Source organism: Gossypium hirsutum, chromosome D05 (assembly GCF_007990345.1).
Source record: "Gossypium hirsutum isolate 1008001.06 chromosome D05, Gossypium_hirsutum_v2.1, whole genome shotgun sequence".
NCBI classification, from domain to species: domain Eukaryota; kingdom Viridiplantae; phylum Streptophyta; class Magnoliopsida; order Malvales; family Malvaceae; genus Gossypium; species Gossypium hirsutum.
The window spans coordinates 62,629,076-62,656,384 of NC_053441.1; the positions used below are offsets into that span (position 1 = coordinate 62,629,076).

General features: G+C 33.7%; 2 protein-coding genes across 6 annotated transcripts; both read left to right on the forward strand.

The window, feature by feature from the left end:
- Nucleotides 1-358: 358 nt before the first annotated feature.
- Nucleotides 359-5,469, forward strand: LOC121216929 (uncharacterized). Of its 3 annotated transcripts, none has more exons than XM_041092423.1 (4): nt 359-430; nt 1,210-1,275; nt 1,933-3,204; nt 3,499-5,469. In XM_041092423.1, the coding sequence occupies exons 3-4, from the start codon at nt 1,938-1,940 to the stop codon at nt 3,966-3,968; spliced, it is 1,737 nt and encodes a 578-aa protein (XP_040948357.1). In that variant the 5' UTR covers nt 359-430; nt 1,210-1,275; nt 1,933-1,937; the 3' UTR covers nt 3,969-5,469. The 3 variants fall into 3 exon arrangements, with proteins under 3 accessions (XP_040948357.1, XP_040948358.1, XP_040948356.1); XM_041092424.1 differs by having other exon boundaries at nt 1,933-2,054; nt 2,511-5,469; XM_041092422.1 differs by having other exon boundaries at nt 1,933-5,469.
- Nucleotides 5,470-7,666: 2,197 nt separating this feature from the next.
- LOC121216931 (uncharacterized) lies at nt 7,667-11,316 on the forward strand. 3 transcript variants are annotated; one of them, XM_041092426.1, is made up of 4 exons: nt 7,667-7,727; nt 8,508-8,573; nt 9,230-10,501; nt 10,796-11,316. In XM_041092426.1, the coding sequence occupies exons 3-4, from the start codon at nt 9,235-9,237 to the stop codon at nt 11,263-11,265; spliced, it is 1,737 nt and encodes a 578-aa protein (XP_040948360.1). In that variant the 5' UTR covers nt 7,667-7,727; nt 8,508-8,573; nt 9,230-9,234; the 3' UTR covers nt 11,266-11,316. The 3 variants fall into 3 exon arrangements, with proteins under 3 accessions (XP_040948360.1, XP_040948361.1, XP_040948359.1); XM_041092427.1 differs by having other exon boundaries at nt 9,230-9,351; nt 9,808-11,313; XM_041092425.1 differs by having other exon boundaries at nt 9,230-11,316.
- The last annotated feature ends 15,993 nt before the right edge of the window (nt 11,317-27,309 follow it).

Consider the following 27,309-nt stretch of genomic DNA (forward strand, 5'->3'; position numbering starts at 1 on the left):
ATTAGGGTTTATGTTGAATAAATGATGGAATTGAGGGTTTATTTGATAGAGTTTCTAGTTAGAGTTGATAAAAGGATTAAATTGTGAACTAAACTATAAGTTTTGAATTTTAGGGATTAAATTGAGGAAAATTCAAAATTAGTGAAAAATGCTGAAAAATTAGTAGATAAATTTGGATTTAGAAGGAATTTGAATAGAAATAGAGTGTTAATTAAGTTAGAAAAATAAGTAAGCTTAGTTAGAATTAAATTGGGAATAAGTAGGAATTGAATAAAAATTTTATTATTATTGTTAATATAATTATTATTATTATTTTAATGATTATAATTAAAAGTGAAAATAATTATTATTTTCGTAGCTAACAAGGAAAACGAGGCATCAGCATCTAAAGGAAAAGAAAAGATCGTTGAGGAGTAAACGCGTATTCCGGGTTTGTATTACTATAACTTAATCTATTTAATAAATGCTATTTTGAAATTGTATTCATGAGACATTTAAAGGAAGGTAAGTATTAACATTTGAAATTAAGTAAGAATATGTGTATATTGAATTATATGTGAATTGAAATAATAGATGTTTTGTATTGATTGAATATTTGAAATTGTTGTGGAAATGAATTCGAAATAGGAAAAGTAAAATAATATCCTATTAACTTATCGGACTAGATTGGATACAAATGGCATGCCATAGGATTTGTAATGTGATGAGGAGATTTGTAGTTCGGCCGAGAAGATGACTATGTTATTAAATGCTTCGGTATATCCGAAGAGGCATTAAATGCCTTATTGGTGTGTTTGGGAGGTTATGATATACTGGTGTGTTATGGAGGATTTAAATTATTTCGGGTGTGTTTAGGTTGGATATTTTGGTGTGTTTGGGTGGAATCCGCGTATCTGTCAGAGTCCGAGCCTTGTTAATAGGGTAAATAATTGAAATGGAAATTTGAAAATGAGATTAGTTGATTTGACACTATTGAAAAATATGAGAAAAAAATGTATGATATAAATTATGAATTGATTTAGTATGTAAATATTTAAATATATAAATTTCAGATTTATGGAATGATATATGAATATTTATATTTAGTTTAAAGTGATTTTTTTTAAAGACTATGGTCAATATTTGAAATTTTATTATTATTAAATAGTTTAATTTATAGTAATACCACTGAGTATAAAATACTCAGCGTACGGTTGTTTCCGTGCGCAGGTTAAAAAGGGGTTAGTGTCTCGGTTCAGCATCCAGGACAATCCCGACTCCGACATAAAGATTTTGGTGATGTTTTCTTCCTTTAAGAGAAAGTGGCATGTACATAGGATTTATAATAGTTATTTTGGCATGTTATATAGTTTTGTTGTAAAGTAAGATATTATGTGTTTTGATGATTATATTAGAAAAATGGTATAAGTTTTTTTAGCTTTGGTATCAAGTTGAAATGGCTTAGTTAGTTTTATGTGTTAATTAGAAATGATAATAGGATTTTATTTACTTAAGTTGTTATGTCTATATGTCAAGTAGGATTAAGTATATAAATGCCTTGGTTGAAATACTGAAATTGGGTTAGTTATGTTTGAAATTTTGCAGGGGGTTTAATGTAAAAATAAGTCGAAATGCTGCCGAAATTTTAAAAAAAAAAATGAATGAAATCAATTAGTACAAATTTATAACAATTTATGAAGTATTTTAATATGTTGGTTGTTTATTTAGAATTATTTGTAAATTGTTTGATATGTCCGGTAATGCCTCGTAACCCTGTTCCGACGATGGTTTGGGGTTAGGGGGTGTTACATTTTGTGGTATCAGAGCTATCGGGTTTAGTCGATTCTCGGACTAAATCGGGCTCAGAATTGAGTTTAGATGTACATGCCACAATCGAGTCAAACTGAGTCGGGATTTTTGGATGCTGATATAATTATTTGTTTTGTTTTATAGTTAAAATGTCGAATGAACACGTGGAAGATGTAGATCAAGAAATGTATATCAGAGATAGAGAATTGGATGAAACAGAATCAGCTACACCGAGTGTAAATCCATTAGGTAACCAACCTAATATAGAACGGGAAAATGTTAGAGACAGAGATGACTCCCATTTACTGAGAATTATAGCTGATGCTTTGCAACGAGTAGCGGGAACTGTACCTGCTACGATATCTACTCCTACTACTAGACGGGCCCCAATCAAAGAATTACGAAAATACGGTGCTACTGAATTTTTGGGTTTGAAGGGAATTGATCCATCCACTGCAGAGAATTGGATGGAATCAACTAAACGAGTTCTACAGCAATTAGAATGTACCCCCCGAGAGAGCTTGATTTGTGCTGTTTCTCTACTGCAAGGAGAAGCCTATTTGTGGTGGGAATCTGTAATACGACATCTGCCTACAGAATATGTGACATGGGATTTATTTCAAAAAGAATTTCAGAAGAAATATGTTGGGGAGCTGTATATTGAAGATAAGAGGCAGGAGTTTTTGATGTTGAAACAAGGTAACCTGTCTGTTGTAGATTATGAACGTGAATTTTCCAGACTCAGCCGATATGCTTTTGAGTTTATACCGACAGAGGCTGATAGTTGTAAAAGGTTTCTTCGGGGTTTGAGAGATGAGATCAGGGTACAGCTGGTGTCACATCGAATTACAGAATTTGTAGATTTAGTAGAGAGAGCGAAGATGGTTGAGCAGGTGTTGGGTTTGGATAAAAAGCCTGAGATAGCTAGATCGACTGGGAAACGAGCTGGCATTACTATTTCAAGTCCTCTACCGAAAAGATCCCGAGAATTCAGAGACAGTTGGAAGTCAAGTTTCAGATCAGATCGAGGAGATAAAAATCGAGGCAAACAGACTGCTGTTTCTACCGGTAGTGTAAAAGGACCTTCACGAAATATTGATATCCCCGACTGTGAACACTGTGGAAAGAAGCATTTGGGCGAATGTTGGAGGAAAACCCGACGATGCTTTCGATGCGGGTCTACAGATCATTTCATCCGGGATTGTCAAAAAAATGAAGGTGCTTTACCTGCAGCATCTCAGAGATCAGTATCTACTGCTAGAGGCAGAGGGTCAGGTAGAGGTAGTTCACTCTTAAGGGGAGGAAATATTAGGAGGAGCAGTGATATAGCTATTCAACAGTCTGAAGTGAAAGTACCCGCCAGAGCTTATGTTGTCAGAACACGGGAAGAAGGCGACGCCCATGATGTAGTAACAGGTATATTCTTACTATATTCTGAACCTGTTTATGCTTTAATTGATCCCGGATCTTCACACTCTTATATAAATTCAAAACTGGTTGAACTGAGAAAGTTAAAATCTGAAATGTCTAGAATTTTAATAGAAGTGTCTAGCCCTTTGGGACAAACTGTGTCTGTAGATAGAGTATGTCGGAGATGCCCGTTGATGATACATGATAAAATGTTTTCCGTTGATTTGTTGATTATGCCATTTGGGGATTTTGATATAATACTGGGGATGGATTGGTTATCTGAATACGGGGTGATTTTAGATTGTTACAAAAAGAGGTTCGGTATTCAGACAGAGGATGGAGACAGAATTGAGGTGAATGGTATTCGTACTAGTCGATCGACACGTATTATTTCAGCAATCAAGGCTAGTAAATTGCTTCGACAAGGTTGTACAACATATCTAGCTTATGTTATTAATTCTGATTTGGTGGGTAGTCAGTGTAGTCAGATCAGAACTGTATGTGAGTTTCTAGATGTATTTCCTGAAGAACTACCGGGCTTACCACCTGACAGAGAGGTTGAATTTGCTATAGAAGTGTACCCGAGTACAGCACCAATCTCTATACCTCCGTACCGAATGTCGCCCACTGAATTAAAAGAGTTGAAGGTGCAGTTGCAGGACTTGCTAGATCGTGGATTTATTAGACCGAGTATTTCACCTTGGGGAGCTCCGGTATTGTTTGTTAAAAAGAAAGATGGATCAATGCGGCTTTGTATTGATTATCGGTAGTTGAACAAAGTCACAATCAAGAACCGGTATCCGTTGCCTCGTATAGATGATTTATTTGATCAGCTAAAAGGAGCTTCGGTATTTTCGAAGATTGATTTGCGGTCCGGGTATTATCAGTTGAAAGTAAAAGAAAGTGATGTGCCGAAGACAGCTTTTCGTACAAGGTATGGTCATTATGAATTTTTAGTGATGCCGTTCGGATTGACTAATGCTCCAGCTGCTTTCATGGATCTGATGAACCGTATTTTTCAGCCGTATTTAGATCAGTTTGTGGTGGTTTTCATTGATGATATATTAGTTTATTCGAAATCAGAGTTAGAGTATGATCAGCATCTCAGAACTGTGTTACAGATTTTACGAGAAAAACAGTTGTATGGAAAGCTCAGCAAATGTGAATTCTGGTTATCAGAGGTGGTATTTTTGGGACATGTAGTATCGGCAGATGGAATCAGAGTTGATTCGAAGAAGATTGAGGCAATTGTTCAATGGAAGGCACCAAAGAATGTATCAGAGGTACGTAGTTTTCTTGGTTTGGCTGGGTATTACAGAAGATTTGTAAATGGGTTTTCGAAAATAGCTTTTCCGATGACCAAGTTACTACAGAAGAATGTTCCTTTTATCTGGGATGATCGGTGTCAGAGAAGTTTTGAGACATTGAAACAAATGTTGACAGAGGCACCGGTTTTAACTTTACCAGAATCGGGGAAAGATTTCATAGTGTACAGTGATGCTTCTTTGAATGGTTTGGGTTGTGTATTGATGCAAGATGGAAAAGTAATAGCTTATGCATCTCGACAGTTGAAGCCACATGAATGCAACTACCCGACACACGATTTGGAGTTAGCTGCTGTAATTTTCGCATTGAAGATTTGGAGGCATTATCTTTATGGTGAAAAATGTTACATATATACCGATCATAAAAGTCTCAAATACCTTCTGTCACAAAAGGAGTTGAATCTGAGACAGAGACGATGGATAGAACTTCTGAAAGATTATGATTGTGTTATAGATTATCATCCAGGAAAGGCAAATGTGGTAGCAGATGCATTGAGCAGGAAAGCAGCGATTGAATTACGGGCAATGTTTGCTCGGCTTAGTATTAATGATGATGGAAGTTTGTTAGCTGAGTTAAGAGTCAAGCCAGTAATGTTTGATCAAATCAGAGCAGCACAGCTAAAAGATGAAAAGTTGATGAAGAAAAGAGAAATGATACAGTTTGGTATGGTGGAAAATTTTAGTATTGACGAGCATGATTGTTTGAGATTTCGGAATCGAATTTGTGTTCCAACTACTTCTGAGATTAAAGAGTTGATTCTTCGAGAAGCACATAATAGTATTTTTGCTTTGCACCCAGGTGGAACGAAGATGTATCGTGACCTACGAGAACTGTATTGGTGGCCAGGGATGAAGAAAGATGTAGTCGAGTATGTTGGTAAATGCCTGACTTGTCAACGGGTAAAAGCAGAACATCAGGTACCGACAGGTTTACTGCAGCCTATTAGTATCCCGAGTGGAAATGGGATTGTATTACTATGGACTTTGTTACGGGATTACCGTTGTCAGCAAGCAAAAAGAATGCTATTTGGGTGATAGTTGATAGGCTTACCAAGTCTGCTCACTTTATAGCAGTCAGAATTGATTGGTCACTACAGAAGCTTGCCGAAGTTTATATCCGGGAAATTGTTAGATTACATGGTATTCCGGTATCGATAATCTCAGATCGGGACCCTCGATTTACATCGAAATTTTGGAGGCAATTACATGATTCACTGGGAACTCGGCTCAATTTTAGTACTGCATTTCATCCACAAACTGACGGACAGTCCGAGCGGGTAATTCAGATTTTGGAAGATATGTTGAGAGCTTGTATTATCAACTTTACGTCAGGTTGGGAACGATATTTGCCATTAGCAGAATTTGTTTATAATAATAGTTTCCAATCTAGTATTCAGATGGCTCCGTATGAAGCACTATATGGTCGAAGGTGTCGATCACCAGTATGTTGGACAGAATTAAAAGAAATAAAAGTGATTGGGCCAGAATTGATTCAAGAGACAGAGGAAACAGTTAAAAAGATTAAAGATAGACTGAAAGCCGCATTCGACAGACAGAAATCTTACGCAGATTTGAAACGACGAGATATTGAATATTCCGTTGGTGATAAAGTATTCCTCAAAGTTTCGCCATGGAAGAAAATTTTAAGATTTGGTCGGAAAGGAAAATTGAGTCCACGTTTTATTGGGCCGTATGAAATTGTGGAAAGAATCGGACCGGTTGCCTATCGATTGGCTTTACCTCCGGAATTACAAAGGATTCATGATGTTTTTCATGTTTCGATGCTTCGGAGATATAGATCGGATCCTTCTCATGTTATTCCCACTGAAGACATTGAAATTCGATCTGATTTAACTTATGAAGAAGAGCCGGTTCAGATATTACAAGGTCCTAATACCTTATTTTCTAAAACTGTAATGACCCAAAATTCACAAGCACCGAAAAAGTACATTATCGGGCCTCCATCTTAGTAAATTGAGTTCGAAAATAATTATTAGATATATTTATTAGACTAGTTGTGTGTTTAATTAGGTATTAATTGGGTGAATTTAGTTTAATTAAGAGAAATTTAAAAAAAAGGACTAAATTGATCTAGGGGTAAAAGTTGAATTATAGATTAATAAAAAAAGGATTAAAATGGCAATTAAGCTATTAATAAGAAATGGGACGGTAAAGTGATAAAAATCTTAGATTTTTATGCTTTATATTATATTATATTATATTATATTATATTGTATTATATTAAAAAAAAAAGATGACAAATGTATGGTAAATATTGAAGACATGTGTAATAGTAATAATTACATGGGTACACTTGTAATAAAAATAAATATGTGCTTAATTAATAAGTAAAAGATTTTTTTAATATATTATTAGTTAAAATAAAAGATATAAAGTAAAAGAAAGAAAGAAACAAAGAAGAAAAGAAACAGAATAGCTAGAAAAGAAGCAGGGAAAGAGACGAAAACAGGGGAAGAAAAGGGGAAAGAAAAATAAAAGGGAAAACTAAGGATTTAAAGCTTCAAGTTAATTGGTAAGCTAAATTTAGCCCTTTCCTCTTCATTTTGATATTTTAAAAGCTTTAAAACAAAATTTTGTTGAAGTTAAGTGGAGGTTATGGAAGTTCATAGGTTTTTGAACATGATTCATTTTGAACAAGTTGTTAAATTAGGGGTTTAGTTGATAGAATTTTTAGTTAGAATATATAAAAAGAATGATTTGTGAACTAAGTTGTAAGTTTTACATAATTGGGATTAAGTTATAAAAAGCCTTAAATTAGGGTTTATGTTGAATAAATGATGGAATTGAGGGTTTATTTGATAGAGTTTCTAGTTAGAGTTGATAAAAGGATTAAATTGTGAACTAAACTATAAGTTTTGAATTTTAGGGATTAAATTGAGGAAAATTCGAAATTAGTGAAAAATGCTGAAAAATTAGTAGATAAATTTGGATTTAGAAGGAATTTGAATAGAAATAGAGTGTTAATTAAGTTAGAAAAATAAGTAAGCTTAGTTAGAATTAAATTGGGAATAAGTAGGAATTGAATAAAAATTTTATTATTATTGTTAATATAATTATTATTATTATTTTAATGATTATAATTAAAAGTGAAAATAATTATTATTTTCGTAGCTAACAAGGAAAACGAGGCATCAGCATCTAAAGGAAAAGAAAAGATCGTTGAGGAGTAAACGCGTATTCCGGGTTTGTATTACTATAACTTAATCTATTTAATAAATGCTATTTTGAAATTGTATTCATGAGACATTTAAAGGAAGGTAAGTATTAACATTTGAAATTAAGTAAGAATATGTGTATATTGAATTATATGTGAATTGAAATAATAGATGTTTTGTATTGATTGAATATTTGAAATTGTTGTGGAAATGAATTCGAAATAGGAAAAGTAAAATAATATCCTATTAACTTATCGGACTAGATTGGATACAAATGGCATGCCATAGGATTTGTAATGTGATGAGGAGATTTGTAGTTCGGCCGAGAAGATGACTATGTTATTAAATGCTTCGGTATATCCGAAGAGGCATTAAATGCCTTATTGGTGTGTTTGGGAGGTTATGATATACTGGTGTGTTATGGAGGATTTAAATTATTTCGGGTGTGTTTAGGTTGGATATTTTGGTGTGTTTGGGTGGAATCCGCGTATCTGTCAGAGTCCGAGCCTTGTTAATAGGGTAAATAATTGAAATGGAAATTTGAAAATGAGATTAGTTGATTTGACACTATTGAAAAATATGAGAAAAAAAATGTATGATATAAATTATGAATTGATTTAGTATGTAAATATTTAAATATATAAATTTCAGATTTATGGAATGATATATGAATATTTATATTTAGTTTAAAGTGATTTTTTTTAAAGACTATGGTCAATATTTGAAATTTTATTATTATTAAATAGTTTAATTTATAGTAATACCACTGAGTATAAAATACTCAGCGTACGGTTGTTTCCGTGCGCAGGTTAAAAAGGGGTTAGTGTCTCGGTTCAGCATCCAGGACAATCCCGACTCCGACATAAAGATTTTGGTGATGTTTTCTTCCTTTAAGAGAAAGTGGCATGTACATAGGATTTATAATAGTTATTTTGGCATGTTATATAGTTTTGTTGTAAAGTAAGATATTATGTGTTTTGATGATTATATTAGAAAAATGGTATAAGTTTTTTTTAGCTTTGGTATCAAGTTGAAATGGCTTAGTTAGTTTTATGTGTTAATTAGAAATGATAATAGGATTTTATTTACTTAAGTTGTTATGTCTATATGTCAAGTAGGATTAAGTATATAAATGCCTTGGTTGAAATACTGAAATTGGGTTAGTTATGTTTGAAATTTTGCAGGGGGTTTAATGTAAAAATAAGTCGAAATGCTGCCGAAATTTTAAAAAAAAAATGAATGAAATCAATTAGTACAAATTTATAACAATTTATGAAGTATTTTAATATGTTGGTTGTTTATTTAGAATTATTTGTAAATTGTTTGATATGTCCGGTAATGCCTCGTAACCCTGTTCCGACGATGGTTTGGGGTTAGGGGGTGTTACATTTTGTGGTATCAGAGCTATGGGTTTAGTCGATTCTCGGACTAAATCGGGCTCAGAATTGAGTTTAGATGTACATGCCACAATCGAGTCAAACTGAGTCGGGATTTTTGGATGCTGATATAATTATTTGTTTTGTTTTATAGTTAAAATGTCGAATGAACACGTGGAAGATGTAGATCAAGAAATGTATATCAGAGATAGAGAATTGGATGAAACAGAATCAGCTACACCGAGTGTAAATCCATTAGGTAACCAACCTAATATAGAACGGGAAAATGTTAGAGACAGAGATGACTCCCATTTACTGAGAATTATAGCTGATGCTTTGCAACGAGTAGCGGGAACTGTACCTGCTACGATATCTACTCCTACTACTAGACGGGCCCCAATCAAAGAATTACGAAAATACGGTGCTACTGAATTTTTGGGTTTGAAGGGAATTGATCCATCCACTGCAGAGAATTGGATGGAATCAACTAAACGAGTTCTACAGCAATTAGAATGTACCCCCCGAGAGAGCTTGATTTGTGCTGTTTCTCTACTGCAAGGAGAAGCCTATTTGTGGTGGGAATCTGTAATACGACATCTGCCTAAAGAATATGTGACATGGGATTTATTTCAAAAAGAATTTCAGAAGAAATATGTTGGGGAGCTGTATATTGAAGATAAGAGGCAGGAGTTTTTGATGTTGAAACAAGGTAACCTGTCTGTTGTAGATTATGAACGTGAATTTTCCAGACTCAGCCGATATGCTTTTGAGTTTATACCGACAGAGGCTGATAGTTGTAAAAGGTTTCTTCGGGGTTTGAGAGATGAGATCAGGGTACAGCTGGTGTCACATCGAATTACAGAATTTGTAGATTTAGTAGAGAGAGCGAAGATGGTTGAGCAGGTGTTGGGTTTGGATAAAAAGCCTGAGATAGCTAGATCGACTGGGAAACGAGCTGGCATTACTATTTCAAGTCCTCTACCGAAAAGATCCCGAGAATTCAGAGACAGTTGGAAGTCAAGTTTCAGATCAGATCGAGGAGATAAAAATCGAGGCAAACAGACTGCTGTTTCTACCGGTAGTGTAAAAGGACCTTCACGAAATATTGATATCCCCGACTGTGAACACTGTGGAAAGAAGCATTTGGGCGAATGTTGGAGGAAAACCCGACGATGCTTTCGATGCGGGTCTACAGATCATTTCATCCGGGATTGTCAAAAAAATGAAGGTGCTTTACCTGCAGCATCTCAGAGATCAGTATCTACTGCTAGAGGCAGAGGGTCAGGTAGAGGTAGTTCACTCTTAAGGGGAGGAAATATTAGGAGGAGCAGTGATATAGCTATTCAACAGTCTGAAGTGAAAGTACCCGCCAGAGCTTATGTTGTCAGAACACGGGAAGAAGGCGACGCCCATGATGTAGTAACAGGTATATTCTTACTATATTCTGAACCTGTTTATGCTTTAATTGATCCCGGATCTTCACACTCTTATATAAATTCAAAACTGGTTGAACTGAGAAAGTTAAAATCTGAAATGTCTAGAATTTTAATAGAAGTGTCTAGCCCTTTGGGACAAACTGTGTCTGTAGATAGAGTATGTCGGAGATGCCCGTTGATGATACATGATAAAATGTTTTCCGTTGATTTGTTGATTATGCCATTTGGGGATTTTGATATAATACTGGGGATGGATTGGTTATCTGAATACGGGGTGATTTTAGATTGTTACAAAAAGAGGTTCGGTATTCAGACAGAGGATGGAGACAGAATTGAGGTGAATGGTATTCGTACTAGTCGATCGACACGTATTATTTCAGCAATCAAGGCTAGTAAATTGCTTCGACAAGGTTGTACAACATATCTAGCTTATGTTATTAATTCTGATTTGGTGGGTAGTCAGTGTAGTCAGATCAGAACTGTATGTGAGTTTCTAGATGTATTTCCTGAAGAACTACCGGGCTTACCACCTGACAGAGAGGTTGAATTTGCTATAGAAGTGTACCCGAGTACAGCACCAATCTCTATACCTCCGTACCGAATGTCGCCCACTGAATTAAAAGAGTTGAAGGTGCAGTTGCAGGACTTGCTAGATCGTGGATTTATTAGACCGAGTATTTCACCTTGGGGAGCTCCGGTATTGTTTGTTAAAAAGAAAGATGGATCAATGCGGCTTTGTATTGATTATCGGTAGTTGAACAAAGTCACAATCAAGAACCGGTATCCGTTGCCTCGTATAGATGATTTATTTGATCAGCTAAAAGGAGCTTCGGTATTTTCGAAGATTGATTTGCGGTCCGGGTATTATCAGTTGAAAGTAAAAGAAAGTGATGTGCCGAAGACAGCTTTTCGTACAAGGTATGGTCATTATGAATTTTTAGTGATGCCGTTCGGATTGACTAATGCTCCAGCTGCTTTCATGGATCTGATGAACCGTATTTTTCAGCCGTATTTAGATCAGTTTGTGGTGGTTTTCATTGATGATATATTAGTTTATTCGAAATCAGAGTTAGAGTATGATCAGCATCTCAGAACTGTGTTACAGATTTTACGAGAAAAACAGTTGTATGGAAAGCTCAGCAAATGTGAATTCTGGTTATCAGAGGTGGTATTTTTGGGACATGTAGTATCGGCAGATGGAATCAGAGTTGATTCGAAGAAGATTGAGGCAATTGTTCAATGGAAGGCACCAAAGAATGTATCAGAGGTACGTAGTTTTCTTGGTTTGGCTGGGTATTACAGAAGATTTGTAAATGGGTTTTCGAAAATAGCTTTTCCGATGACCAAGTTACTACAGAAGAATGTTCCTTTTATCTGGGATGATCGGTGTCAGAGAAGTTTTGAGACATTGAAACAAATGTTGACAGAGGCACCGGTTTTAACTTTACCAGAATCGGGGAAAGATTTCATAGTGTACAGTGATGCTTCTTTGAATGGTTTGGGTTGTGTATTGATGCAAGATGGAAAAGTAATAGCTTATGCATCTCGACAGTTGAAGCCACATGAACGCAACTACCCGACACACGATTTGGAGTTAGCTGCTGTAATTTTCGCATTGAAGATTTGGAGGCATTATCTTTATGGTGAAAAATGTTACATATATACCGATCATAAAAGTCTCAAATACCTTCTGTCACAAAAGGAGTTGAATCTGAGACAGAGACGATGGATAGAACTTCTGAAAGATTATGATTGTGTTATAGATTATCATCCAGGAAAGGCAAATGTGGTAGCAGATGCATTGAGCAGGAAAGCAGCGATTGAATTACGGGCAATGTTTGCTCGGCTTAGTATTAATGATGATGGAAGTTTGTTAGCTGAGTTAAGAGTCAAGCCAGTAATGTTTGATCAAATCAGAGCAGCACAGCTAAAAGATGAAAAGTTGATGAAGAAAAGAGAAATGATACAGTTTGGTATGGTGGAAAATTTTAGTATTGACGAGCATGATTGTTTGAGATTTCGGAATCGAATTTGTGTTCCAACTACTTCTGAGATTAAAGAGTTGATTCTTCGAGAAGCACATAATAGTATTTTTGCTTTGCACCCAGGTGGAACGAAGATGTATCGTGACCTACGAGAACTGTATTGGTGGCCAGGGATGAAGAAAGATGTAGTCGAGTATGTTGGTAAATGCCTGACTTGTCAACGGGTAAAAGCAGAACATCAGGTACCGACAGGTTTACTGCAGCCTATTAGTATCCCCGAGTGGAAATGGGATTGTATTACTATGGACTTTGTTACGGGATTACCGTTGTCAGCAAGCAAAAAGAATGCTATTTGGGTGATAGTTGATAGGCTTACCAAGTCTGCTCACTTTATAGCAGTCAGAATTGATTGGTCACTACAGAAGCTTGCCGAAGTTTATATCCGGGAAATTGTTAGATTACATGGTATTCCGGTATCGATAATCTCAGATCGGGACCCTCGATTTACATCGAAATTTTGGAGGCAATTACATGATTCACTGGGAACTCGGCTCAATTTTAGTACTGCATTTCATCCACAAACTGACGGACAGTCCGAGCGGGTAATTCAGATTTTGGAAGATATGTTGAGAGCTTGTATTATCAACTTTACGTCAGGTTGGGAACGATATTTGCCATTAGCAGAATTTGTTTATAATAATAGTTTCCAATCTAGTATTCAGATGGCTCCGTATGAAGCACTATATGGTCGAAGGTGTCGATCACCAGTATGTTGGACAGAATTAAAAGAAATAAAAGTGATTGGGCCAGAATTGATTCAAGAGACAGAGGAAACAGTTAAAAAGATTAAAGATAGACTGAAAGCCGCATTCGACAGACAGAAATCTTACGCAGATTTGAAACGACGAGATATTGAATATTCCGTTGGTGATAAAGTATTCCTCAAAGTTTCGCCATGGAAGAAAATTTTAAGATTTGGTCGGAAAGGAAAATTGAGTCCACGTTTTATTGGGCCGTATGAAATTGTGGAAAGAATCGGACCGGTTGCCTATCGATTGGCTTTACCTCCGGAATTACAAAGGATTCATGATGTTTTTCATGTTTCGATGCTTCGGAGATATAGATCGGATCCTTCTCATGTTATTCCCACTGAAGACATTGAAATTCGATCTGATTTAACTTATGAAGAAGAGCCGGTTCAGATATTAGCACGAGAAGTGAAAGAATTAAGAAATAAACGGGTTCCTTTAGTAAAAGTCTTATGGAGAAGCCATAGTGTGGAAGAAGCGACTTGGGAACCAGAAGAGACGATGAGAGCACAATATCCTCATCTCTTCTCAGGTAAATTTCGAGGACGAAATTTATTAAGGGGGGGAGAAATGTAATGACCCAAAATTCACAAGCACCGAAAAAGTACATTATCGGGCCTCCATCTTAGTAAATTGAGTTCGAAAATAATTATTAGATATATTTATTAGACTAGTTGTGTGTTTAATTAGGTATTAATTGGGTGAATTTAGTTTAATTAAGAGAAATTAAAAAAAAAAGGACTAAATTGATCTAGGGGTAAAAGTTGAATTATAGATTAATAAAAAAAGGATTAAAATGGCAATTAAGCCATTAATAAGAAATGGGACGGTAAAGTGATAAAAATCTTAGATTTTTATGCTTTATATTATATTATATTATATTATATTATATTGTATTATATTAAAAAAAAAAAGATGACAAATGTATGGTAAATATTGAAGACATGTGTAATAGTAATAATTACATGGGTACACTTGTAATAAAAATAAATATGTGCTTAATTAATAAGTAAAAGATTTTTTTTAATATATTATTAGTTAAAATAAAAGATATAAAGTAAAAGAAAGAAAGAAACAAAGAAGAAAAGAAACAGAATAGCTAGAAAGAAGCAGGGAAAGAGACGAAAACAGGGGAAGAAAAGGGGAAAGAAAAATAAAAGGGAAAACTAAGGATTTAAAGCTTCAAGTTAATTGGTAAGCTAAATTTAGCCCTTTCCTCTTCATTTTGATATTTTAAAAGCTTTAAAACAAAATTTTGTTGAAGTTAAGTGGAGGTTATGGAAGTTCATAGGTTTTTGAACATGATTCATTTTGAACAAGTTGTTAAATTAGGGGTTTAGTTGATAGAATTTTTAGTTAGAATATATAAAAAGAATGATTTGTGAACTAAGTTGTAAGTTTTACATAATTGGGATTAAGTTATAAAAAGCCTTAAATTAGGGTTTATGTTGAATAAATGATGGAATTGAGGGTTTATTTGATAGAGTTTCTAGTTAGAGTTGATAAAAGGATTAAATTGTGAACTAAACTATAAGTTTTGAATTTTAGGGATTAAATTGAGGAAAATTCGAAATTAGTGAAAAATGCTGAAAAATTAGTAGATAAATTTGGATTTAGAAGGAATTTGAATAGAAATAGAGTGTTAATTAAGTTAGAAAAATAAGTAAGCTTAGTTAGAATTAAATTGGGAATAAGTAGGAATTGAATAAAATTTTATTATTATTGTTAATATAATTATTATTATTATTTTAATGATTATAATTAAAAGTGAAAATAATTATTATTTTCGTAGCTAACAAGGAAAACGAGGCATCAGCATCTAAAGGAAAAGAAAAGATCGTTGAGGAGTAAACGCGTATTCCGGGTTTGTATTACTATAACTTAATCTATTTAATAAATGCTATTTTGAAATTGTATTCATGAGACATTTAAAGGAAGGTAAGTATTAACATTTGAAATTAAGTAAGAATATGTGTATATTGAATTATATGTGAATTGAAATAATAGATGTTTTGTATTGATTGAATATTTGAAATTGTTGTGGAAATGAATTCGAAATAGGAAAAGTAAATAATACCCTATTAACTTATCGGACTAGATTGGATACAAATGGCATGCCATAGGATTTGTAATGTGATGAGGAGATTTGTAGTTCGGCCGAGAAGATGACTATGTTATTAAATGCTTCGGTATATCCGAAGAGGCATTAAATGCCTTATTGGTGTGTTTGGGAGGTTATGATATACTGGTGTGTTATGGAGGATTTAAATTATTTCGGGTGTGTTTAGGTTGGATATTTTGGTGTGTTTGGGTGGAATCCGCGTATCTGTCAGAGTCCGAGCCTTGTTAATAGGGTAAATAATTGAAATGGAAATTTGAAAATGGGATTAGTTGATTTGACACTATTGAAAAATATGAGAAAAAAAATGTATGATATAAATTATGAATTGATTTAGTATGTAAATATTTAAATATATAAATTTCAGATTTATGGAATGATATATGAATATTTATATTTAGTTTAAAGTGATTTTTTTAAAGACTATGGTCAATATTTGAAATTTTATTATTATTAAATAGTTTAATTTATAGTAATACCACTGAGTATAAAATACTCAGCGTACGGTTGTTTCCGTGCGCAGGTTAAAAAGGGGTTAGTGTCTCGGTTCAGCATCCAGGACAATCCCGACTCCGACATAAAGATTTTGGTGATGTTTTCTTCCTTTAAGAGAAAGTGGCATGTACATAGGATTTATAATAGTTATTTTGGCATGTTATATAGTTTTGTTGTAAAGTAAGATATTATGTGTTTTGATGATTATATTAGAAAAATGGTATAAGTTTTTTTTTAGCTTTGGTATCAAGTTGAAATGGCTTAGTTAGTTTTATGTGTTAATTAGAAATGATAATAGGATTTTATTTACTTAAGTTGTTATGTCTATATGTCAAGTAGGATTAAGTATATAAATGCCTTGGTTGAAATACTGAAATTGGGTTAGTTATGTTTGAAATTTTGCAGGGGGTTTAATGTAAAAATAAGTCGAAATGCTGCCGAAATTTTAAAAAAAATGAATGAAATCAATTAGTACAAATTTATAACAATTTATGAAGTATTTTAATATGTTGGTTGTTTATTTAGAATTATTTGTAAATTGTTTGATATGTCCGGTAATGCCTCGTAACCCTGTTCCGACGACGGTTTGGGGTTAGGGGGTGTTACAAAAACCACTTAATTTTAGGGTCTTACCACTTGAACTTAATTAATCATTTATATAACATAAATTACCATATCAAAAACTTTTTTAATACCAAATTTGACTCGTAAATGTTAAATAATAATATTTACGAACTTACTTGTTGAATTTGTGGCCCCAAAACCATTGTTTCTGACATTACTGAAAAACAGGCCGTTATAGGCACATAACTAATTTACAATGGTTAAAGAAGGGAGTGATTGAGCTTAACAAGCTCAGTAAATGCCTAGAATAACTATCATGCAAACAATTCATTAAGCATCAACGAAACAACCATATAGCCTAACCTTAAAGATCTAACTTTAGTGTTATAATATACTTACTCGTGCATTATTATTAGTTCTTTTACATGGTAAACATATTCACTTTTAAGCGTATATCCTATTACACATATAATCACCTAACATTCAAGCATATATCACAATATTCAAAGACAGGTTTATAGATAAATTGCATAATGGTCACATGTCATATAAACACATATCACAATACACACATATTCATAATTTAAGATAATTTGGCACTTGAGCTATGAAACATAAAAGAGAGCTCTATCATCACTCATTAGATACGCGGATCTCCAGCACACCAAACATAGACTCATAGAGTCAAACATATCCCAATGTAGCATAAAGCTAACACTCTCCTTATTTCCCTTCTCATGTCTTGTTGAATGAAGCTTATCTCACATTCCCTTATCCTTCCAACATGTCCCAGGGTCTCAACGCTTAAAATCACTGTACATATAGGTGAATTCTCACAATCCTATGGCATGTCAACTATATCCAATGGTTCTAAGATCACAATGTCAATATATTCAAAGCCAATCACATATCACTTATTGATTATCCTTGCACAATCACTGCATATTTTCATCTTTTAGCAAAACACTATCACTAACATTTAACATGTACATATTTGCACCTTCACAACAGTTATCATAACCACATATCACATGTTGTAGCATCTCATTTCAATTCACATATTCACAAACACATAAACATTTTGTTCACAAGATAACATAGGTATGAGAAAGCTTACACTTGGAATTTAGAGTAGGGGTTTAGGCTACTACTAAATTATCAAATAATGCATTGAAACATGTCCACAAGTAATTATTCCAAACACTCACCAATTACGCTTTTGCCAAAAAGCCGAAAGCTCAAACATTTTGTCCTTACCTTTATGTCTACTCGTAGAAGGTTCTATCGAATCCGAAACTTCAACACAACAAATTCACACAACAATACATCAAAACATCAGTCAATGACTCATTACAAGAATACAAAACATAAGCCTAAACTAAATTCCCATGTAACCAAACCTTTAACATGGCAAACTTTAAATCCGAATATCTCAGTCTATACTTAATCCTAAAAGCACATCCTCATTTATTGAATTAAAAAAAAGTGTTTAAATAACCCTAGTTTAAGTTAAGCATAAAACTACTATAAATAGAGACACACTAAAGCTTGGAGTTACCATTGGAAGAAGAAGAATTTTTCAACCAAATTGGCTTTTATTAAGATTTTGAGCTAGCTACCAAGAATGGGTATTTTTTCTTCAACATTGTATATATGTTTATTTATAATTATTTTATTGTCTCATTCATGCATGCATGCAAAAATTTGTTCTTTAGTAGTCGATATTGAGACTCGAACTCATATTATAATTTTATAACATAATTGTTTTATTTGAAAATACAGATTTTAAAGATAAGTTAGGAAAGAATATATATGGTAGTGATGGTATGTATCACAGTGGTGTTTGTGATATTGCTTTTAATATATATGTGTTTCACATGGTGTGAAGAAGATCAAAAGCAACAAGCAAAACTAGTTGCACCAGCAGAAAAAAAAGAAGGAAGAAGAATCTGAAGCTGAAGCTGAATCATAGAGTATTTTTTGATATTATGTATGTCCTTTTTATGGTCCATGTTCGGGTTCATGACTGTTTCTTCCAACAATATTGTCTCCAAAGTTCGAACCTACAGCTGAACCATAGAGTATTGTCGAGGAACAAATATATTATTATTAGTATCTTATAAATTTATTTTCATGTGAGAAAAAATAATAAATAAGTATAAGGTTAATTTTTAGTATATACATTACATATGAGTAGAGGTGATCATGGGCCGAGCTGGGTTCGGGCCGGGCTTAGACAAAATTTTAGGCCCATTTCTAGGACCGAGCCCAGCCCGACCCAAAATATAGGCCTAAAAATTTGTCCAAGCATGACCAAAAAAAAATTACTAAGCCCGAGCCTGGCCCGGCCCGACCCATATTAAATTTTACAACACCAAAAGGGTTAGGGATTTGAAGCTTGATTTTGGAATTGGGAAAAAGGAGGCACGACCTGATGACGAAAGTGAAACATGAAAGTTAAAAAGTATAATTGATTAAAAGTAAAATATATATATTTAATATATAATTCGGGCCGGGCTGGGCCCAGGCCAAAAAAGTTTTTTACCCAACCCATATTTTGAGCCTATATATTTACCCGAACCCTCCCATTTTTTAGGCGGGCCGTCAGGCTGGGCCGGGTAGCCCAACCCATGATCACCTCTACATATGAGCTAGATCATTTGTAACCCTTTTTTCCTCGTGTTTTTCATTCCCTAATTTCATTTAATTAATAAAATTTTGATTTTTTCAAAAAAATGCTTATTATTTTTATTTGGGGTGTGAAAATAAATATTCCTACAATATATTTACCTCTATTCATAATTCACTGTAAATAAACTTTCATATGACTTATAGTACAATTAAGTCTATAGCGATAAATAATTTATCCGTTAATGTATATCAAACTTTTTTTTTATTTAGACGCTCCTAATATTATTCGAGGCTAGCCTACCTCTCTCCCAAGTCCCAGTATACATCTGCCATTAAACCCCAAATGGTCAATTCACATTCCTCCAAGACATTACGAAATTCTTCATTGACTTTTTGACCGCGTACGGCCTCCTCTTTTCTCAAAAGAGAATAATATTTCGTTAAAACGCCTACCACCGGCCATGGCAGCAATTGATCCTATCCCATCTGGCAAATAAGGTCCACATTCTAATTATGTTACGTTCATCATCCTTGATAACTACATCAATGTGGAAGTTTGAGAAACTACGCAAGCTCACCAAGAAACCATTTTCCAACCCAACGATAAACCGCCTTTAGAGCCCAATGCCCTACATCGATACCATTCTAAATCCACACTTCTAACACCTTCAATTTTCTTGCACTAATTTTGTTCAATGAGAAAAAAAATCTGGGGAGAAACTTCTCTCAGCTTGTTCCTGAGATGATTCACTGTCTGCAGTCTCCCAAACCACGAACATTCTAGCTTAATTTTTTCATTGTGCCGACCGCCTGCTTGGCAGAGCTAGTCAATATCTCATGGCGTTCTTCTGTTTCACCTTCGAGAACAGCAGTAGAAGACTCACCCACTGTTCGTTGCCTTTTTTCCTTCAACAATTGGAATCGGGTTCTCTTCTCCATCTAAGATAATTCCATTGCTCCACTAACATTTGGGCCTCCCATATTTGGCCCATTTTCCATGGATTTTATCAGTGGCCCATCCTCTCACCTCCCATAATTTTTGCACCACTTAGATTATGATGAGTTTTTGATAAGGAATAACCAATCCATCCCTTAAAAACCGCCCATGATTCCCATCATCCTTGAATTACTCATTGAAACCCCACTTTCCTTTTCTACTTCGAGGTGGTCGAACCATCAGGCTCACATAACCACCGACTAAGACCAACCATTCTTCTTTTCATCGAAGCCAGCGAAGAAGCATCCCACCCAAAGGTAACACAGCTCGAAACAATCCTAACCCAAACTGGGCAAAAGTTTTCACCGTGACACAGTTTGCCACACAAGAAACGGAAAAGACTTAACTTTTCATATTGAAATCAAGCGTAAACAATTCGATCCTTGCCAGCTAACATTTTTTTTCCTTTTTAGGGGCATTCTGGTATCTATCTGAGCTTTGATCCGCATATACCTTCATGATCTTATTACTGAAATTGAAGTGCCATATATTTTATAACCCCCCAAAAAATTTTCAAACTGGCATGCCACAGAACCTGGGGAAGATCATGAATCTAGACCTAAAAATTAGCAAATCCAAGGGACAGTCATGGGGTCATCACATCTTTCGAATCAGGATCAGATGGTTGTTAAAACACCAGGGTGTACCTTCCAACATCCTGTTCAGGTCAACAGCATAAAAAATTGAAACAAATAACTTTTACCACCAAGATTCGTAATAGAAATCTCTCCTATTGGATGCCACAAATCAGCTATCGTATTTCACAGTGAAGGAAAATGAACCACATTGTCAATTAAGCATCTCCCACCACACAGAACTTGTAATCTTCTTCCATAACAGCCGCTGCTTCCTTGAAAGCATCCTCCTTATCGTCAATTATGTGGAGATTTGCTAGATCCTCCTCCAAAACTAGATGAAAAGCGTCTGGAACACCAAAACAATAATCCCACCAAAAGAAAACGTGTCAAAAGTGACAGACGAAATTTCTGGCCAACCGGCTTGGGTAAATTTTTTAAAAATCTTATAACGATTAGATTTTGATAGGTCGGTATTGTTCTCTTCTAATAAATTTTTTACAAATTTAAAATTTTATAACTTTAAAATAATTTTTTTTATAATTTTTAAATTTTAAAAGGGCTTAATTAATTTTTTTAACTTGTTACTAAAACCTTTACAATCAACATTACATAGGAGTTATTTTGTTTAAGATCTCGTGTTTACATTGTAGGGTTTTAAGGTTTCTTTATAATTAATTATTTTTAATTATGCTTAAAGAAAATTATTAATATTTATTTATAAGTCCTCCTCATATTCTTATTCACTAATGGTGCATAGGATTTATGCACCGACAATACATCAAATATTCTTCCACAAATTATTATAGATTATAGATAAATAATAGAAAGTTTGCACTGATAATATAACCCTAAATTATTTGATACACTATTAATATATAGAAACAATGCCAAGATATAAATAGAGGCCTGTCCCTAAAATGGTGGGGATTTCATTTTATTTTCATTAAAAATTATGAAATTATAAGCTAATATAATAGTTGAATTGCATTCTAAACCCCTAATGTGATAAAACTTCAATTTATTTTCTTTAAAATTATGAAACAATAAATTAATATAATTATTAAAATTATACTTTAATCCTTAAAACTTACAACTTAGTTTCGATCCCTTTAAAAATTTTGTTAGCTGGGGAAAGGCCAAATTTGATTTTGACTTCACAATCAACGTCAAAAAGAGTAACACTTAAACCAATGAGTCATTGACATTTTTATCTAAGGCAAATATTTTGAATCTTTAAGCATGTAAATTCGATTCCCTTTATCTGTAATACAATAGGTGGTCTTCAATCTTAATAAGTGCGTATGCTATAAATGAGTTCCATTAGGTTCTTTTCAAAATTTTCATCCGCAGTACTTTATACTAGTTTAATTCTTAATTGTAATCATTTCGGCATAATTATTTTATGGGGAATTTGAAGGACCACAACTGGTATTTTGGGCACTGCAGCTGCAAGTGTTTGAAGTGTTTTTCCTGGTCGTAGGTGAAACCAGAAGCTTTACATGGTGACGGGTAGTTAAGGACTTTGAAATGGAAGGTTTCGTGAGAGAGAAAGTGTAGGGAAATGGAAAGGCAGCCATGGAATTTAAGCTCAACTGTAGTTCCAAAAATTTCTGTCGTCCAAGCTAAACAAGATTCTACTGGTTTTAGAGATCGACAATTCGTAGCATAGTATGGAGTATGTATGAAGTAATCCTCGAATTCCTAAAGCTACAAGTGGATTATAATAATGGCTCATAGGTTTCCAATTCCTAGTCGAAATCGGAGTTCATTCCACTTATAAATTCTATTACAACAATTGGAATATTTATAATATAGCCCTTTAACAAATGGCATTTCCTTTTCTAATCCAATACTTTTAAACCGCCACTGACGTCTTATAAAATAGTATTACGATAACTAGAAACTTATCTGATTTCTTAAAGCTTTCTTTCTTCTCAAGTTTAAACTTAGTCTGGTTGCTTTAAAGCTCTCTTGTTTCTGAAGTTTTTCTTAATGGCTTCAACCCCATACGAGTATGATATCTTTCAGCAGCATACTTTTGAAGACAACATCATCTCGCAATCTCATGATATTGCTGTTGTTCCAATAGGGTCGGAAGCGAGTAAATTATTGTACTAAAAAATCACACAAAGTTCAATTCCCAGGGAAGAGAGGTGGATCACATGGATCTCTTAAATACAAGTTTTCCTTAGACAGAATATCCCTTCTATAGTAATTTAATAGCACAATTAAATACTACTATTATACCCTCAAATATTGAAAGAAAAATAGGACAAGAAAGAACACAAGAGATTTAACGAGGTTCAGTAAATTATACCTACGTCCTCGGGCACTAACACCAGATGATAACTTTACTATCTCCAAAGTATTACAAACAAATAGAATTCCTTAAGAATTCTCAAATGGGAGAAGAGAGAAAACTAAGAAAGAAAGATTGGTTGGGATGATTGAAATGAGAAATGAGAAGGCCTATTATAGTTGAGGTTTAAGGACCAACAATAAATAGCCCATTATCTCAAGGACCAAAAAAAAATTATCCCATGCCACTTTTTCAAAGTCAACTTTAGGGTGCTAAACTTGCACCACTTTGTATTGTTTGCCATTAATGTTGTCTCCCATTAATGTTAACAATTGCTTCCCAATTCATCAATATTGAATTAACCATTGACTTTGTTTTCATACCCGTCCACCATGACTTCTCAGCAGACATCTCGACCATCACCAACCATACGTCTTACGAGAAACCTTTCGTTTCGAGCTCGACATTCTGGAAAACCACTACCTGTTTGACCAAGTCTGTTCCCACGTTTAGAAGACTCCGGATCAACACGGCCTCCCTTGCTTATCAAACTTTGTTAATGAAATTTTTGTACGTGGGATGCGTAGCATAGGAACTAATCGGGAAGTCTTGCCCTTGCGATCAGTAATACATGTCTCCATTGTGGACAGTGACGGGGTTTTGATGGGAAGAGCTTGGCTGAATCGGTATTGGAGTTTGAAAGCAGTAACTATGGTATGGTTCCGGCTAAAGATCATTGGTTAAGGAGATGTAAGGATGGTAAGAGTAGAAGATGAAGACCAAAAAGATTGCATGATATGCTTGGAGGAGCTCAAAGTTGGGTTTTATGCTTCTCGGATGCTTGTTCTCATACTTTTCATGGGGATGCATCGGAAAACTGGCTGAAGCAGAGCCATTATTGTCCTATTTGCCGGTTCGAGATGCCACAAATTAGGCTTAGATATCAACTTTTCATTCTTTCATTTATTTCCTCTGTTATTGCATACTTTTGTTAAGATTAGTAATTTGTTGAGCTGTAGATGATAGTTTATGCAATATAAACTTAAAAGTAAGTATGAAAAAAGATTGATGCACATATATTGCAACGTTGAAAAAAAGTAAAAGAACGAACAGATATTATAAAGAAAACCAAATATTAAATGCTCTACAATGATATATAAGAACCAGTATGGTGATGTTGCATGTCCTTGAACATCGCGAAAATAGTTTGATGAAATAACACTTAATACATGGAAAAATAGGCAGTAAGTATTAGAAAGTAAGAATCAATAAGCATACCTTTTCTTTGATATTAAAGCATTCGAATGGAATTTCGAGGAGTAATATTATTCTTTTCTTTTTCTTCTACTTGGAGTTGATTCCAATGCCTTCCCAATGAATAATTTGATAAGCAAATTGCCAGGACAACCAGATGTCAATTTCAGGCAATTTGCTGGATATATTGAAGTGGATGAAAATGTTGATGGTCGAAGTCTTTTTTTACTATTTTGTTGAAGCTGAGAAAGATCCCTTAACCCTCACAATTTGGTTAACTGGAGGCTAAGTTCTTTAAATTCCTTTTATTGTAGTTTCTGATGTTATGTGGATTTCCTAGTAGGTATCCTATACTAATGAGTTAGAAAAAGTTCACATGAGCCACTTAAAGCCAAGGGGAAGCTAGGGCTTCGGCCCATCGGTTCAATGTACAGTTCTTTTTTGCCTCAAAATTTTATTTAAATTAACCCCTTTACCTTAATGGAAAATTATACTTTTTGCCCCTTTAGATAGTAATGATCAATTAGCCGTTTCATGAATTTAGATGTCATCTAGCTAAATTTATAGCCTTATGGTTGGACTATTTTTTAAACTCATCTGAAAGCATACCTTTAACTATACTAATACTTGTCGATTACATAGTATTACATTAGATAAACATTACTCTATTTTTTCTAGTCTTTACTTAAGCCTGGCCGACAAGTTTGTTTTGCTTATCACATACAATAAATCTTTTGTGTATTACTATTCAGGACCAGGTGTTCTTCAGTTGGAGATTGCTTTGGAGTGTTGGTCTTTTCATTGTTAGACAGATGCTCATGGTCTCCAAACAATTCTTTCTTGGAAAAAGGTTGTCTAATTTCCTATGATTATTTTTTATTGATATTTTGCGTGTGTGTGTAAGTATATTAGTTTCATAGTTATTCTTTCATATCCATATAATTCATCAGAAAAATATTAAATGTGTTAGACCATAAATATTACCCAAGTCTAGTTTTCATTGTGTTTAAATGATTGCATTGTCTTTCTTATATATATGTACATTTTTCTATTTCCATACTATATAAAATTCTGTCTAATATATGTTTTAGTGTCAAATCTATTGTTCATCGACTCCCCTATTGGATCTGTATGGTCATATCAAACTCAAGTATTGATTATAATAACGGAGATGACAGCACTAGTAAGATCAGAATGTATATTCTTCGTTATTAAATAAAATGGTTTGGGTATTATATATATTGATATTTTTTAATTATTTGTTTCGTACAGATAAAATATTACTTACATTCATGCAAAATGGTATGAAAAATATCCAGTCTTCAAGTCCAAAGATCTGTATATAGCTGGATCAAGTTTTGCAGGTGAACAATTTCTTTTGTTTTTCTTTCTCATTTGGTTGTACATCAACATATTTTTAATACACCAAATATACTTAATGACTAGCGAAACAAATATAATGTGATCTCTAGCATGTAGTTTTTTTTCTCTAATATATATTCTATCAAGCATGCAACATTATTTTTTTAGATTCAAACTCAAATAATTAATCAAATTTCTTACTAAATTAACAATTGTTTTTTTAAATAATTCAAAAAAAAATACATGAATTCATAAATTATTTTTTTAACATACTTCTTGAATTGAATAAAAAATATGACAATCAACTTATCTCGACTTAATACCAGTAATGAATAAGTCTCTATGCACAATACAAACAATATAACATGTTCATTACTTCAACTAAATTTGTGGATTTTTATTTTTAGGACACTTCGTACCAAATCTTGCTAATGCTTTGCTCGACGACAACAAGCAATCCAAGAAGTCCAAATTTAATCTCAAAGGATTGGTTGTAAGTAAAACAGTATCTAATTAGTCAAATTTAATTTCCACTTTAATGCATATTTGCATAGAAGGATTAGTTAGAAATGTTCATGGTTGATTAACTTGCCTAATTCGAGAAGGCTTGGATTTATTAGATTGGATTAGGATACCGACTTCTACGTTTAGGATCAAATCATTATGACTTTGATTATTGTTCATTACTGACATCATAGACAATAATTTTCATTTAAATTAAGTATCGACACTAACATAAAAAATTAAAATTATCCTGAAATACTTTTAGGAACTTTATTGGGCCAGATAGAACAAAATAACATGTGTTGCAGCTCAACTCTCCAGTAAACATGCTTAGGTTCAATTCAATGTTAATTTAAAGATTTTGTTGTGAACTTTATTTTATTTTTTAATTGTAACTATTTTGAACAGTTGGGAAACTAATGCTTTGTAAAAGCTAGACGAAATTGCAAAAATTGATTTCTTTTTCTCTCGGGAGATGATAAACAGCTCGTTGTATAATGAAATCAAGAAAGAATGCAATGCCATTGATGAAATAATTCCTTTTCTAGCATCAAAACCACTTGGAGCGCAAAATGCAAAAACCTTGTGTTCGAGGCCGATTTGGCTGCTTTCAAGACCGATGCTCATAATTACTCCCGCAGAAGCTATTTGATGTCTTTCGCCCTCCTTGCGCTGAAAATGAGCTAAATTTGAACTTAACAAAACATGTTTTCATTTATTTCTTTACATTATTCTTACTTTACTTCAATTTGATGCTACAACTAACATAAGTTCCTATAGAATCGAATTAACTAATCAATTGAGTAAAATTAATTTTGTGTTAGTTTTCTTTTATTGGTTATATCAAAAGAGTAAAACTTTATATTTTGGTCCAGTTTCCTATAGTTGGCACAGAAGTAGACATGTGCGTTCCATTAAGGGTGCAATTTTACTTTAATATCCTAGAAGTTCAAAAAGCTTTCCACAGGAACTGAACCAACTTGTCATATAGATGGTAAAATTTTGAAACTAAATGAACTTTCCCCCCGATATGTTCTATAATTACTTTTAGAAATTATTTTAAATTCAAGATTTAAGACTCGCGGTAAATTTTTCTATCTCCATATTGTCACCTCTTTCTTAAGAAAATAAATAAATTACTTGTTTTATTGAGGTGAACTTGTGTAAAATTTGTTAACCTTAAATTTTCATTATATGTGAC

Bases quoted from the DNA above. Each gene is read 5' to 3' on its own strand.
- LOC121216929 (XM_041092422.1), top strand. From the start codon at position 1,938: ATGTCGAATGAACACGTGGAAGATGTAGATCAAGAAATGTATATCAGA.
- LOC121216931 (XM_041092425.1), top strand. From the start codon at position 9,235: ATGTCGAATGAACACGTGGAAGATGTAGATCAAGAAATGTATATCAGA.